Genomic DNA, 14,656 nt, shown 5'->3' with positions numbered 1-14,656 from the left:
ATCGCGCGTCGCAACGTGACATTTTTACTTGGTTTCTGACGTCCGTGAAAAGTTTCGCGGTCGCATTTCTGTTTTCCGCGTAAGGAAACTCGTAGATAAGAATACCAGGCCAGGAATACTTGAATACATATATAATCGTGAGACGGAAAGACGAGCGTTCCCATTCCGTTTACCGTCTCGCGTAGTCACGTAAAAAGACGGAATAGCACGTCTACTTATTCTCCGTCGCTTTTCCAGGCAGTACACGTCGACACGGGTCGCTACTGAAAATCCCCCGCGGAATATCTCTCTTGCGCAGCGTTCGTCGCCGTTTCCGCCGAGCAGAAGATTCCACCTACGGCGGAGCTTCCGGAAAGGATCCCCGGAGGTGAACGACCGATCAGGTAGACGCCGGAGCGACGCGACGCCGGAAAGGGTCGTAAAGTCGCGTAATCGGTGATAACGGCGAGCAAACCGGGACGAGAGCGACTGTCCTTTTCTTTCTCGTCACTCTTCTCTCTCGTGACTCGCGACTTCTCCCTTTCGGGCTGGATTCTGCAAGTTTCCTCGTAAGACGCAGTCGATGCTCGACGCTTTGAACCGTGCGATCCACGCGAGTGTACGTCGATAGCGTGCGTCACGATAGAGTGAGTCAATATCAGCAGGAAAAGCAGTGTCCTGCTTGCAACTGTCCGCGGTGGACGAGTCCCGATCACGTGGAAAATCTAATCGAGTCCTCGCAAGGTGAGTAAAAAATATCCTTTCCCGCTTGATCGCGATTGTAGACCCGAGTAGTTTGGATTGGACAACGATTGGAGTTTTCCTCTCTATGAGAAATGCGATGGAGCTAACGAGAGGACTCTGCAATGTTTTTTTAATTTTCCGCACTCATCATGCATTTCCGATTACTTCTGAAATGCTGAATGCGGTGTTTTTAATGTTGAGTTTGTTTCTTTATGAGTCGCACGGAGAACGCGATTAATATTAATAGCGCATCAGCATATCATTGTAGCAATTACTGCTATCATGCTCGTGTTATCGTACGTGTTTCTGGAAACTCGACTTTGGTCTTGCAACTGAATTGAAAACATCGACCGCGCGCGTTTTTTTAATTCTCACGTGAATTATAACAGAATTCATAATGTCGAAACAGATGCATGAATTATCATCTAGCGCGGCCGACTGTTTGGTTTCTCTTTAAGGTGTGGTTTATGGTATGTGGCAAGAATGGACGCACGAGAGGAGGAAGGCGTAAAATTAGCATAGCTGCAATTAAAACTGAATACAAATATCCTCTCCTTTCTATTACACGTATTACATTTTTGTTGTCTTTTTTTTGTTGTTTGGTGCGTCATGCGCATATTACCTTACAAACGATATCATCGTAATCGACAAATATATCCGCTCTATATAATGAATCAATTAATCTCGCTGCGTAATTTAAATTACCATTTCAGTAAAATGATTTACATTGTGTATCTGCGTTATTATATCGTTTCTATAATAGCCGCGCCAAATTTTTTTATAGTATCGTTGGAATGCACGTTTTACGAACTCGTAACATTTCTCAGAATATCGCTTAATTATCCGTATTTGTCATGAATATTGGATTTACAACAGGTAAGTAAGTCATGTTAGAGGGAATATAGTGCCAAGCGCGTGTGCATAGCCGCTGAGAATATCTTGGTGATTTATTTATCGTGTGAAACGCTCATTGTTAAGCGGCATCGTAGCACCGCGCGTTATACTGTGCTGCAACACGATCGTTTCAACGATAAAAGCGGCTTCGTGCGCTTCAATAAAACGTTATGTATTCAGCTGATTTAATATTTTTCTACGCGCGTTCAACGGTTCGTTTGAGAAGCGCTTCGCAGTGCTTTACTCGTTCCAAACGATCCCTTTGCTGCAACAATGTAAACGCGAATATTATTACGTGCCTCGCATTTGCATTTTTAAATGCTCCGATGATTTCAATAAATCCCTGAAATCTTTTAGCAAGGAATCACCCGCGTATTATTGCATGAATGCGACTGTTGCATTACAATTTCTTCCCCGGAGAGTATTTCAAACGCGCCGCTGCTCTCTCAACATTCAAAAAGTTCTGGAAATTAATGTACTGCCAGTGCGTGCTGGAACGCTGTATTTTCAACACAGTATCGGGGATCCGGCCAAGGATTTTTCTCGCCGTGCCGACCCCGTGGAACAAAAATCGCACCATAATCTTCGCCGTGTCGAGCACCGCCGAGCTTCCCGTTCCCTTTTTATTTCTTGATCCGCAGCTTGTCTAGCGGCGTTCCTGTGAGCGACAGCCACATTAACATTCGACGTCGACGTTTTACGAGAAATCGCATACCTTTTTATTTCATACGGCGTATCACGCCGGCCGGAGCGGCCCGCGAATATCCTTACGCTCGTGCCCCGCCATTTCCGCGATAAAACTGGTTGTAATTGTTGAAGGAACGCGCGCGTGAATATGCGCGCGCGCAATTTCCGATCAATTTCGCAGGCATTACATTACATCAATCATAATGTCTCGAGGGTAAGTTCCCCATAGCGCCGAGAGAGTAGCTCGGAGCAGATTTCTCGAGCCTTTTTCGCGAGGCGTGTGGAAATCGCCATGGGTAGCTTATGGCGAGTCAGAAGGCGTTAGACATGACGGTCGTGCCATAAAAGCTGCTGCACTGTAAAGATTAATGCGTTAATTGTACTCTTAACGTACTATTAAATTAATAATAAATTTAGTAAAATCGAGTACTGAGGAAAAAAGGAAAGATTCATCGCCGACTTGTACGGTAACAAGCGGTTCTATAAAAGCGGTTATTAAATAAGTGAGTAATTAAATGAGGCAAATGAAATATCCTGTAAATGTAAAGTCAAAACATGTTCTTTGATGTACATTAATTAGGCGCTGATCTTCGTATTAAACGAACGTAACGTGTTTCCAGTAGAAGTCGCAATCTCAAATTCCCATGGCGTGTGTGGTACGTATTATCGATATTTGTATTCTCTTGACAGTTCAACTCCCCTTTGAGAGTCCAGTCTTGGTATTGGATCAGCGTATCGAGAGCGACACTTTCCGCTGTTTTTTTTTTATTCCTTTTGCATCGCGGAAGCGTAGTTAATTAAATTTTCCATCTGTACGTATTTAGCCGGAAACAATAATTACAAAGTTCCAATTGTGCGAAACGTTACTGCGTAGTCGGGCTGCCAATCAGAGCTCTGCAAATGCAATATCCGGTTTCCTTTATAAAGAGGATCCAAGCACACAAAGGAGACTTCAATCCAAAGTATAATTATCCCCACACTGCGCCGGGATGTACCATAAACGTCCATCAATCTCGTTCGATTCACTCGCAAATACACGTCGATCATTCGGATTTTCGACAGCAACGGCAGAATCCGTTCACTCTTCACTGAGGAAGTCGCAATCCAACCTATCGATCGATCCTTGATCGTGCAGCATTTGTTGTGTTCGTGGTATTGATAAGTAATTTTTATTGCGATTTATTATGATTTTTCAACGTATTTTCGACGAAGAGCGAGAGAAATATTAAAAAATTACAGTTACAGTTTTTAAGATATTTCCGTTGTACGCTTTTTACATCTTTACTTTGCAATTATCTTATAACAATTATTATCATAACTTTTGGTCGTTCATAGTTGTCGTCATACATACTGTACGTTAAAAATTTGTTCAGAAAATCTAACGTTCATAAAATCGATCACGAGATCAGAGCCTCTCTTGTACAGTCCCGCCTGACGTAAAATATTGTATCGAGTAGCATGAAATGTAGCATGAAATATAATTCGTAGCACGGAAAAATCTTGAAAAACAATAACGCCGATAAAAGTACTGAGGCGGTTCGATCAACGATTAACGGCGACACCATTACACCGCGCGATTAATCGCGACGGCGACGTGATATTTCGCGGAGAGTTGTGTCAGTTATAATAGATTTCGTCGAGGAAGAGGAGACGTCGACGGCGAATTATTCCTGCTAATAACTTAGTGAGTCGTACATTTATTCCCAGCACGATAATTACGAGATAACGAGCGTTGTCTACGATCTATCGACTACGTGTCGGCTTTAAAATTACTTCAAGTTTACCAAGATAACCGCGATCGCGACCGTGGAATATCATAAGTAAATACGTCTCCAATGTTCCATGGAATTACAAAGTGGAGCGTTAGTCAGTCGATTGCGATATGTGTACATGAATCATGCATTCGCACTGTTAATTATTCATCCGTCGTGCATTGTAACAAGCATCCATCAATGATGGAATCCCATGAAGTAGTAAAAACTGAAGTAACAAAATGTCCTTCCTTTTTTCCCTCCTTTCGTTCTTCAAAACTCTTCACGTGAAACTTCAGAGATGTATCTTCTTCGTCGCTCGAGGAGCAATTACTTTTCAATTAGCGGGCTACTGCTAATGTCTTGCTTCTTTCACCACTTTGCGAAATGTAGAAGGTGCCATGCACTCTTTTCCGTCCGCAGAAGGCTTCGGACTGACTTTTACGGGAGAAGAGATGTACCTAAAAATTTTCAATATATTTATAAATCACAAGAGCCATCTCTACCGTAACAGGAATAATCAAATGATCAAGATCTGTCATCGAGATCGGAAAAATTATACAAGGCGCTACTGTAGGTAGTTTATATATTTATGCAAACGATCTTGTCTTCCTGTCGTGAACGGAATGTCTTAGTAGATCGGTAGATTGATCTTACACGCAAAATACGGTGAATCAAAAGTTCGGCGGTTTCTACGCGAGCGTTAACGACGCTAATTTTGCGTGTGCACGACGACAAGCTCGTGCACGCTCGTCGGTGACATACTTACTGCAGGTGATTACTTCAGCGGATCCGAGAGCACTGTTCGTGAATATCTAACATCCTTCACTATTATCCTATTAATCTAACTGGCAACGTATGTGGTATACTGTGCGTTGTTGGCTTCCTACAACAGTCAGCACCAATCAAAAGTGAGTTGCTAACATCCAAGTCAATAAACATACGTGCGAATCTACGTCGCGAATTCGCGCGATTCATTAATTAAAGCAATCACGCTCGCCGTTCGTGGACGCAGCACTCCGGTTTCTTATTCTCTTCTTATACTAAAACACGAAGCTGTCTCGTGACGCGGTCATTTTGCAGGTATTTCCTGAAAGTTTACGCAATAATCAATTTTCGTGACGCGTGTCTGTTGCCTCAAATCAATCGATTTTTAATTCAAATGTAAAATAATACATGGATCATTTTTGTTAGAGTTGTTATTTTGTATTTTATATTATCTTTGTAACAGTTCGTACAAAGTGTCTTCGTCTATAAATGAGCTATCTGCTCACAGATTCTCTGTGAGCGAAACTTTCCTTCCTCAAATTGTACACGACAATAGGAATGACTATCACGTATACGTTCTGTCATGTTTAATTCATCGAGCGTAATTTAGCTAGAATTGAAATGCTAATCGTCAAACGCGGTAACAGTTGTTTCACCACCTGATCAACTAACGGAATGAGAAAGGATGAAATTCTGATTTTGCTGAAATTACTTTTAACGTCACGTATGAACTTTCTAACTTGAAAAATTTCCACGCTGCGCTGCAAACAGATATTACTGAGTTCTTTTCAATTTTCCTGAAAATACCAATAAGAGTGATACATCTGACGATTACGTCATTAATCATTTTTCTAAATTATCGCTATTTTTATTGTACTTCGCAGAGTCTCGAAGTATCCGCTCGCTCTCTCTTTCTCTCTTTCTCGCAGCTGAGTTGTGCGAAAAGTGACGGCGCGGGGCACGGCGGGAGATCCAGAATCTTCCGTCATCTTCGACGGTCATCCGGTCGCCGGTGTCGGTGCATGATCGTTTACGAGATACTTGTTCGTGGCTGATTTGTCTGCGCCGCGAGTGGGGGATACGCACGGGATACCGCGGCGATATAAGCGGAACATGGGCCCAGCATCCGCAGTCAGCCAGTCAGTCAGTCAGTCAGTCATTCAGTCATTCAGTCCCGGTGTCCGGTAAATCGTGCCCGTCCGCCCGGTAGGTTCCTTTCACTTTTCGTGTGCATGCTCCTCTCTCGGTCGCCGTCAACGCCTGGAAATTCCGCGCCGCGCCCGCGACAGACGCTCCGACTCTCGCACTTCGATCCGCTTTGAGCGCAACAGGATTTTCCTCGCCCGCGAATCACGATTTTCCTCGCTTCGTTTTGCACATTTACGAGTCTGGTTTGCGATTGAATCAAAGCTGCGTTCTCCAAAGCTGTTCTCCAAGTGCTTCGCGTATGCAGAGTACATCGAGCAGCTTGTAATTTTCATTTTCTTTTTGCAGGACTCAATGGAAAAATTCGATCTAGATCTCGTAATTGAGCTTGTGTTGGTGTAGACTAAGGGTGATGCTTGAATTGTAGTTATTGCGGTAGTACCGATAGTGAATCGATATTTTTTACCGTGTAACGTGCACCTGGTAACGTAATAGATAAAGTAGGATGCGTAAATAATTGCAATACCGGTTTGCGAAGGATCTTTCCTTCCGGAAATTACGATTTTATCCGTGCTCGCGCCTCGCAACTCCGCGCTACTAAATTTAACGCGTTGTTGTCGGCAATGTAAAGCTACGTTGTAAAGCCGGCTCGTAGATCGCGCCCACTAACATGATACATTAATCTATAACGTCGATATTCTATGCACGCAGTGTAGATACGCTAATGTTAAATTCAGTGTAATTACGTGGCCAGTTGCGCAGTTTAACGTTCGAGATAACAAGCTCAAAATGGACTTTCATGGGCTCTCGCCGGTAACACATTTAATTAACGTAAACCTTGCAGGATTAATTACGCGAGAACAGAATGTTATTTCTACGTCATCTTCCACGTGTTGCAGTTTCTTCATTGACAACAGAGAAAATTGTAATTCCATTAATGCGTAAAACCAAATTATTTCTTTCAACTATCTATAAGCGAATTTCGAATAAATTGGAGCGTTCAAAATTACTGACAAATGTATTACTTGCGATTTTTTACATGTGATACCTTTTCTAAATTGTAAAATACCAGTTTCTAAATTCTAAAATTCTATTTTGAAATTATTTACATATCGTAAAGAAAGTCTATCTGACACGTAGCATTCGGTTTCAGGAAAGTTACGGAAATCCGTAACAAGGCGCGTTCTGCATAAAATCCAATTGATCTAACAATGTAGAAGCAGCCCATAAGCACAATTGAATGTATGTTACGTGACACGTAACATACATCGCCGGTGGCCACATTACGTGGAAATATATCGTTATGTACGTACTAACCGTGGCATTCGTGAAACTCGGCATCAATTCGCACTGTGCTTACGTTAAAACGTATGAATAACACTGATCGATGGAGTCGCACACGTGTTGTGGATGAACACCTTTCGCGAGGATCGATATTTCGCGGTGCTCGTATTACCGGTGCTTCTATTCACCACCGTTCTTGCGGTATCTGGTTAATCGTCACGGAAAAATTCCGTGGCACATACTCCCGGATCGACTCACGAGTCGTATTTTTTGTGGACTCGATCGATCGGATCATCCAGCTTTGCTTCTCTGAACTGTGAAATATCCGACAGGTGTTTGCACGTGGATTTTGTATTTTGCGCCGTTTTATGATTTTATATCAGCGATGTCTCGTAATGATAATTGAAATAAGCTTTGCAAGAGATAACATAATGCCTGAAAAAATAAAAAAAAGTAAAGTTGGTATTAAAAGGATTGTAAATGGTATATGTAAAGTTGTTTAGTACACTATAGCTCACATTATAATAATGCTAATAATATAAAAGTCAATGAGAATTCCTTAAATAAATATATATACCTGTAGAAGACTGAAGCAAAGTAATAAAAAGCGAGAGAAATGTAATCGAATCGATAAGAATCTCTAATGAATGTGAGCGCGATAATGAAGACGGGAATACTCGCACTGATGCTAATTACGTTGGAATTGATAAGAACCTCTTCAATAAGTATACTTGTATTTTATAAAAGCGAGATAAGAAGAAAATGTACGCAAATTGAGAGCGGTTGGAATGCCAGAAATTTCATAATAAGTAAAACTTAAATGAGTCAGACACTGATAAGCTCCTGAAATAAACATATGCAAATATTTTATAGAAATGAGATATAATAAGCAAAATGTAATGGAATTGATAAAAGGCTGAATCATTACTATCTTTTGAAATGCTAAGGGGATAATGGTGAGTAGGAAAGCCACGTTGAAGTTCGCTGTGTCGATAATGCGTTGATAAATAAAACCCTGAAATACCTGAAGACTAAGTTTTGCTTTAACTTTACGGAAATATTACGTTATTGTTGCTTTACATACATTTGTTTATCTTATCAACTCCTGAAAACTTCGTTTTGTGAACAAAAAATCATGCAACTGAACCATGTAGAAATATTGAATTTTCTAATAATTATATATATTTCATATATATATTATATAATTTTATCAATTTCACAGTTTCATGAAAATTACTACGGATTTAAATTATCTAATAATTCTACATCTGACTTTTTTTACATCGACGTAACATTTTACATTATCGTTATTGTATTCCATATAAAATTTAACATTATTAATTATTTGTGAATAAAATTTCTCGTTTATTATTGTTCTCGAAAAGACTACTTGCTAACTCGACTACGAAACGATTTATATACGTACATGTATACATATACACCTACGCGCGTATTAGGGGGAAATAAACACTGTTATAATTTACCAGTAATGTATATAAATGCTCAATAAGCGAAGCGACGTGAAAGTTACTTCACCTTCACCCCGTCTCGGCGTACTCCTTTATTCGCACGCCTTTTGGTACGAATTATATAATGCGACCTGTTTATTCGGAATCGCGCGCGGCGGTCGCGCTTCAAAACTACGTCGTACGAATTTATCGATTTGCCCTTTACGTGCGCGACTGTCGCGGAGTAGAGCGTGACTTTAGCGGAAAGTTAATGTCAATGGGCTCGTCCCATTGCCACCACCGGGCTGCAGCAGGTGCAAGCGATGATCAAATCTAACATGAACTCGTTTTTACATGCGTGTACGTTCATAACGTTTCATGTTAGATTCGATCAGACAAATTGTTTAGCTCAATTGTTAATCGTTTAGATCAAGGCGATAAATCTTTCAAAGAATAGATTCAATTTGATTAATCAGTCGACTAGCTGAATACACAATTCCTGTTATTTAAAATTACACACATAAATTTTTTTATGAAAAAAGTATATATAAAAATATATTTTTTTAAGAAGAAAGTTGTATAGAATAGTTGTATATTATAATTTTTGTTACGATAAATGAGATTAAAAAATAATAGTGGCTTAACTTTTACCGTAATTTTGACGGTAATAATTGATATGCGAGTAGCGGCGATTATGCAAATGGAATTTTGGAAAGAAAGATTATTATGTACGCACTGCTATATTACATCGTCAGCTTCCTGTCATTCTGTTTGCAGCTCACACATACACACAGGATGAGTCGAATGGTTGTGGTACTATTGGCAGCTGTAACTGCCATTACAGCTGAGGTACGTATGACAATATTGTCCATATCAATCCATTCGCGCAGTATTCGGTCAGTAATCAATCGAACTCTCCAATTTGACATAACGACGAATACTCTGAATACTCTACGAATCATTCTGATGACGAGCGTTTATCGCAGATGTCAGGCAGTCGTATTCCATGTGATTCGAAATTGGAAAACGAGATGACATCCAATTAACTTATCCCATAAAAATAAATCCCAAGAAAAATTTCACTTTGCTTGGAATAACGTTTTCTTGCTTCTTACAAATCGCTCGTTGAAGACACGCTACGTTCTATGCTACATTATTGTAATCCTATTGATTGTGTCGAATCGATTCAATCAGGAGATGGTGGCAGTCGTCCGTCTGACGGCGCAAGACGCCACTGTGAAGAACGTCACGGGTAACTTGAAAATCGTCCAGTCCGTTGCGAATGGACCCGTCACCATCACCGGCACGATCCGCGGACTCACGGAGGGCCTGCACGGCTTCCACGTGCATGAGAAGGGAGATATGTCCAACGGTTGCCTGTCCACGGGGGCGCACTTCAACCCTGAGAACGTGAGCTCTCACAGCGATCAATTTTCCTTCCAATCACTATGTTACAAATGTGTCGCGTAACAAACGTTCCTTTCTCGAGTAAAATATGATTCTCCTCATCGTTTCTCCCTCTTGTATGAAAAATCCAACAAGTGTTCCCTTAGATCTGCTGCTTTCCAATCTTAGAATTACACCCAAAATTCCACAGTTTTTTATTATCAAGGCTTGAGCGTTATTAATCCGTCAGGTAACTCACGGCGCACCGGAAGACACCGTCAGACACGTTGGCGATCTGGGCAACATCCAGGCCAACTCCGACGGAGAGGCCATCGTAAATATCACCGACAACATCATCTCGCTCACCGGATCGAACAGCATTCTGGGGCGCACCATAGTCGTCCATTCCGGCGAAGATGACCTCGGCAAGGGCAACACCACTGCATCCTCCTCGACCGGAAATGCCGGGGACCGCTTGGCCTGCGGTATCATCGGCATCGAGTACGTTGCTCGTTGGTCCAAGGATATCACTTGTAACTTGTCCTGCTCTCGGACATCTTTCCGCCGCACGATGATCGCGATTACATGTCTTCAGTATGCTCGTTGTGCACCTCTTTTCATAATCCCCGTCGCGCATAACGCAACGAATGCGGTTCTCCGATTTCCGGCGAGATGATAGAATCAAGTTGCCCGATCTTGATTAGCTTGTCGCTTATTTGTCGGCTGCCTCTTTCTCTGTACGTTTACTTCTCCCACGAAATATTAGGGTGATCTTGTTGTACGTAAGTAGAGTATGATAGAAGATTACAGACAGATACATCTTCGTTCGACATAGTACTCTCTAGCTTCTTCTGCAACGTCTGTCGCCTGTAACATAACAATCGCCATTTTCAGATTTCCAACAAGGTGACAAGTGATTTTATTCTGCCTCATTTTAATATTTAATTCGCTTGCTTACCGCTCAATGTCGTCGGTTTCCTGCTCACTTCTGTCGCTAAATATTCATATGTTCAACTTTGCTGTGCAAGAATAACCAAATGGATAAAAGGCCGCAGGCAGTGATGAAATATCCTTGTTTACTGCAGTAAATGCTTCCCTAATATAATTACTTGCAATATAGCTCGCTGCGTTTTGAGGTACGCGAGTGCGTTATTATATAACAAACATAATGCTAATTTTATGCTCATATTAATATTACCGTCGTATTATTATTATGATGTAATTGAAATTAATGTTACTTGCATGATTCTTCGCGCATTCTTTTTGCACGAACATTTTCGAAAGCGCGACTGGATAGTCGGATATTTGAAGCGCGGCTCATTTGTGTTTTGCAAATTTCAGAAAAAACTGAGGTACTTCGAAGGGAAGCGATCGATGGGAGAAAAGGATCGATACCCGCCACCCAGTAGATCTGATTAGAAATATGTCCCGATTAGGGTTGATCCGATAATGTTGATACGTTGCTCTCTATAAGACTTTTCTCTCTGTCTCTCTTTCTTTATAGGATATGATGTCGTATATAGTCCATGTGATTTGTAAGAAGTTTTTATAATAAACTACATCACACAGAGACGTAGAATTAGTAGGAACGATATGTAAACGTCTGATGTAATTGTTCCCTTCTCTGAGATAACGTGTCTCTACTTTTTAATATTTTAATAATTTTAAAAGATGTAAACACTAATGATGTACTCTGTAATAAGTGTATGTTGTTTTATCTTCCCGTATTTTCCCGATATATCCCATCTCCGTGCTCCGTTTATCGCTTTCTCCTATGTAGTTCGTAATATATGAAAAATTATATGTATACACATGTTGTAAGTACAACATCCCATAAATTATTTTACGATCACGCACGTTCTGATTTAAACGATACGCACGTATATATATTCTCACGTAGTTAAGAGAAACCGGTTAATTTGTTTTTCCTTCTCTTTCTGGCTTGTATTTTTACGTTAACAAAGTGGCTTTGATAATACTTTGTTAATTTACGAGTTTTCCCTGTGAAATACAAATAAAATTCAAAAAAGTAATACCTGTATATTGCTATTTCCATAATGGATTGTCCAAAAGACGATATCGGAACTGTATCGCATCACATTAATCACGAGAAATTATTAATATATTGCCGATGTGATAAGAATCATTTTACTATAAGAATATATATTATCAGAAAAAAAAGAAATTAAGAATTTCTTATATCTTAATAATTTAACAATTCGCGCTGCTTAAATTTTCACCACTCCCATTCATGATTGACAATATTTTTTACTTCCTTTCTAATTATTCTCCTATTTTATTTTTGTATTTGTCTCTTCCTTGTGTGTGTCATCAAAACCATGTTCGTATAATAATGCTTCCGTGAATGCTTGCAATATTTATCCGCTCGCTATATTCTTGCAATACAATATATAATTTATTTATAATTTGCAATATAGACATAGAGAGCTGGTTCTTATTTGTACATAAATATGAATTTCCGATCCTGACGTGCCTCAACGCTCTCTCGCGTAATTAGATCCATGGAAAGCGATGCACAAAACAGTGCGAAACGTCAGTTTACCACTAATTTGATGACATCGATTTCCAGAAATCTAAACAGCAACATCGTGCGCTCGCTCGAGCGCATAATGACGCGTAATCCCGTTAAGGGTTTAATTATCGATCACTTGAATGTGTTGCTGCTTCCAGGTCGCCTACAGGCAGCTGGAGCTCCGGCTCGTTCATCACGCCGAGTATATCAACCCTCGTGATATTCTTCCTCATCGCCGCTTATCAGCACCTCAAGTACTAACGATTGCGCGCGGAACCTCGGAATAACTTCTCATCTTGTCCAAAGATAAATGCATTGCATTTGCGCCTCATGATGGAGAAGAATGGGGGAGAGCTTCGGCGACCATCGATTACTCGTCAACGATATCAGCGACCAACAATAATACGATTTCAAGGGGGAAACCGGAGTTACAGAATACCTCGTCATTATTGAAAAAACTACAAGAGAATCCTTGCAGAATATTTGAGGAAAGCTGTATCGAGAGACGCTGGCAATTGTTGCCTTCGCGTGTACATGATTTATACAAGCCGCGGGCTGATTACTATAAAACCTACTGCGATAAATCGATGGCAAGCCCGACACAGTAATTGCATTGATCACGTACCTGTTAAACTGCCTGCTCAAGTTTACAACGAAAAATCAGTTTCTTACTTGTTACGATCCGAATAATAAAAATTCCACCACTTCGATATTACGCTGCATTGTCGTCAGTCTTTATCAGTAAATATAGAGCTAGTCAGTTTATATTGAGCGAAGAATTATTATGAATATCTATTATGTATTACGTAATTTGCGTAATTATTTGCTTAATTACTTGATTATTAAATGATGTGCAGTGTAATTGCAATCCAATATGCACTTGTCACAGGGTAGTCAGTTCCGTTAATGGTATACATATTGTATACGTATAATGTTGCATACTTAATGTACTATCACATTTCGATTTATTGTATTTGCAAGCGTGCACTCTCCTGCAGGATAGACTAGATGCTATATATTATCGTCTTCTTATTTACTTATACTTCGATTATTTAGATGCAATCATTTTTAAGTGTATTTATCCACAGACACATGCATCGATTAGATTTGAAATAATCTTCTATCTCCTTCAGACGATGTCTCCTTGTTGTAAACGTTGTTTGTATAACAAAGTCATTTGCTAAAATAAAGTTCCGATCGATGTAAGAGTCATCTCGTTCATCGTGTTATCGATACCCACTTGAAGTAAGAAATCGAGGGGCTCGACGTTTGCCATAAAAAGTATCGAGCGAACGTGGAAGACACGGAGGGCTGGGAAAGATGGTTCATTCGTGCGGCGGCGAACGTTAAATCGTGGCGTGCTATTGCCGTGCATGTATTATTACGTGTAGGCGCAGCTACCTGAGGAATGAGCGACGTGGTAACTATATTTATCATGCACCCATTAACCCATATACGTTGTCCGTAGACGTCGCACGAAAAACGTAGACTCGCGCGAATCCCAGGCTGTCTGGAAAAAAAGGGAGAAAAGCCGTTAAACTTTTCGGCAAAAAAAACGCGCGTGGACGACTCGACTATCTGATGTCGAGTCACGGAAACGAAAATGCCGCCACTGTGTTGGCGCGTTCGTGACCCACTTTGAGTATATACGGCGGACGTGTAAATAATATGACATTATCGAGCCGCGGGGCCGATTAACGAGATGCCCACACGCTTCGTTCGATCTCCGATAAAATTGCGCGGAGTTTGTTGCGTTGGTTTCGTTGAGCCGCGACTTTCGCCGCAATGCGACGAGACGTAACGCATTTCAAGTTAATGAAACCGCTGGAATAACATTCCGTCATTTCGCAAATTGGCGAAACCCGGCCTCTGCCTCTCTCGATACCGCACGGCGGAAAACCGAACCGCGTTACTTCGAATAAAAACGGATTATTAAGTGAACGAAAAATACGTGCGAATGTTTATAATTGCCGTTGAGTAGATAAACGTTGTGAAAATAAATTTGTATTCAATATTACACTGTTTCCGCCTAATGT

General features: G+C 40.7%; 1 protein-coding gene and 2 long non-coding RNA genes across 9 annotated transcripts; 2 read left to right on the top strand and 1 right to left on the bottom strand.

The window, feature by feature from the left end:
* Positions 1-248: 248 nt before the first annotated feature.
* LOC105281819 (superoxide dismutase [Cu-Zn], chloroplastic) lies at positions 249-13,832 on the top strand. Of its 5 annotated transcripts, none has more exons than XM_011343329.3 (5): positions 249-723; positions 9,479-9,550; positions 9,896-10,111; positions 10,338-10,588; positions 12,779-13,832. In XM_011343329.3, exons 2-5 carry the CDS (start codon positions 9,497-9,499, stop codon positions 12,879-12,881), a joined length of 624 nt encoding a protein of 207 aa, XP_011341631.1. In that variant the 5' UTR covers positions 249-723; positions 9,479-9,496; the 3' UTR covers positions 12,882-13,832. The 5 variants fall into 5 exon arrangements, with proteins under 5 accessions (XP_011341631.1, XP_011341630.1, XP_026826689.1 ...); XM_011343328.3 differs by lacking the exon at positions 249-723 and adding an exon at positions 5,881-6,029; XM_026970888.1 differs by lacking the exon at positions 249-723 and adding an exon at positions 6,318-6,347.
* Positions 1,252-4,949, bottom strand: LOC105281817. 3 transcript variants are annotated; one of them, XR_894372.3, is made up of 4 exons: positions 4,713-4,949; positions 2,876-4,516; positions 2,333-2,660; positions 1,252-2,275 (listed from the first exon to the last, which is right to left on the bottom strand). It is a non-coding gene; the product is annotated as an uncharacterized LOC105281817 (long non-coding RNA). The 3 variants fall into 3 exon arrangements; XR_894371.3 differs by having other exon boundaries at positions 2,333-4,516; XR_894373.3 differs by having other exon boundaries at positions 2,333-4,516; positions 4,825-4,949.
* On the top strand, positions 10,595-11,223 carry LOC105281818. The gene is made up of 2 exons (XR_894374.1): positions 10,595-10,869; positions 10,982-11,223. It is a non-coding gene; the product is annotated as an uncharacterized LOC105281818 (long non-coding RNA).
* Positions 13,833-14,656: the final 824 nt, after the last annotated feature.

This window comes from Ooceraea biroi, chromosome 6, assembly GCF_003672135.1.
Source record: "Ooceraea biroi isolate clonal line C1 chromosome 6, Obir_v5.4, whole genome shotgun sequence".
NCBI classification, from domain to species: domain Eukaryota; kingdom Metazoa; phylum Arthropoda; class Insecta; order Hymenoptera; family Formicidae; genus Ooceraea; species Ooceraea biroi.
Note: the sequence above shows the minus strand (reverse complement) of the source record. Positions and strands in the feature narration are given on the sequence as shown.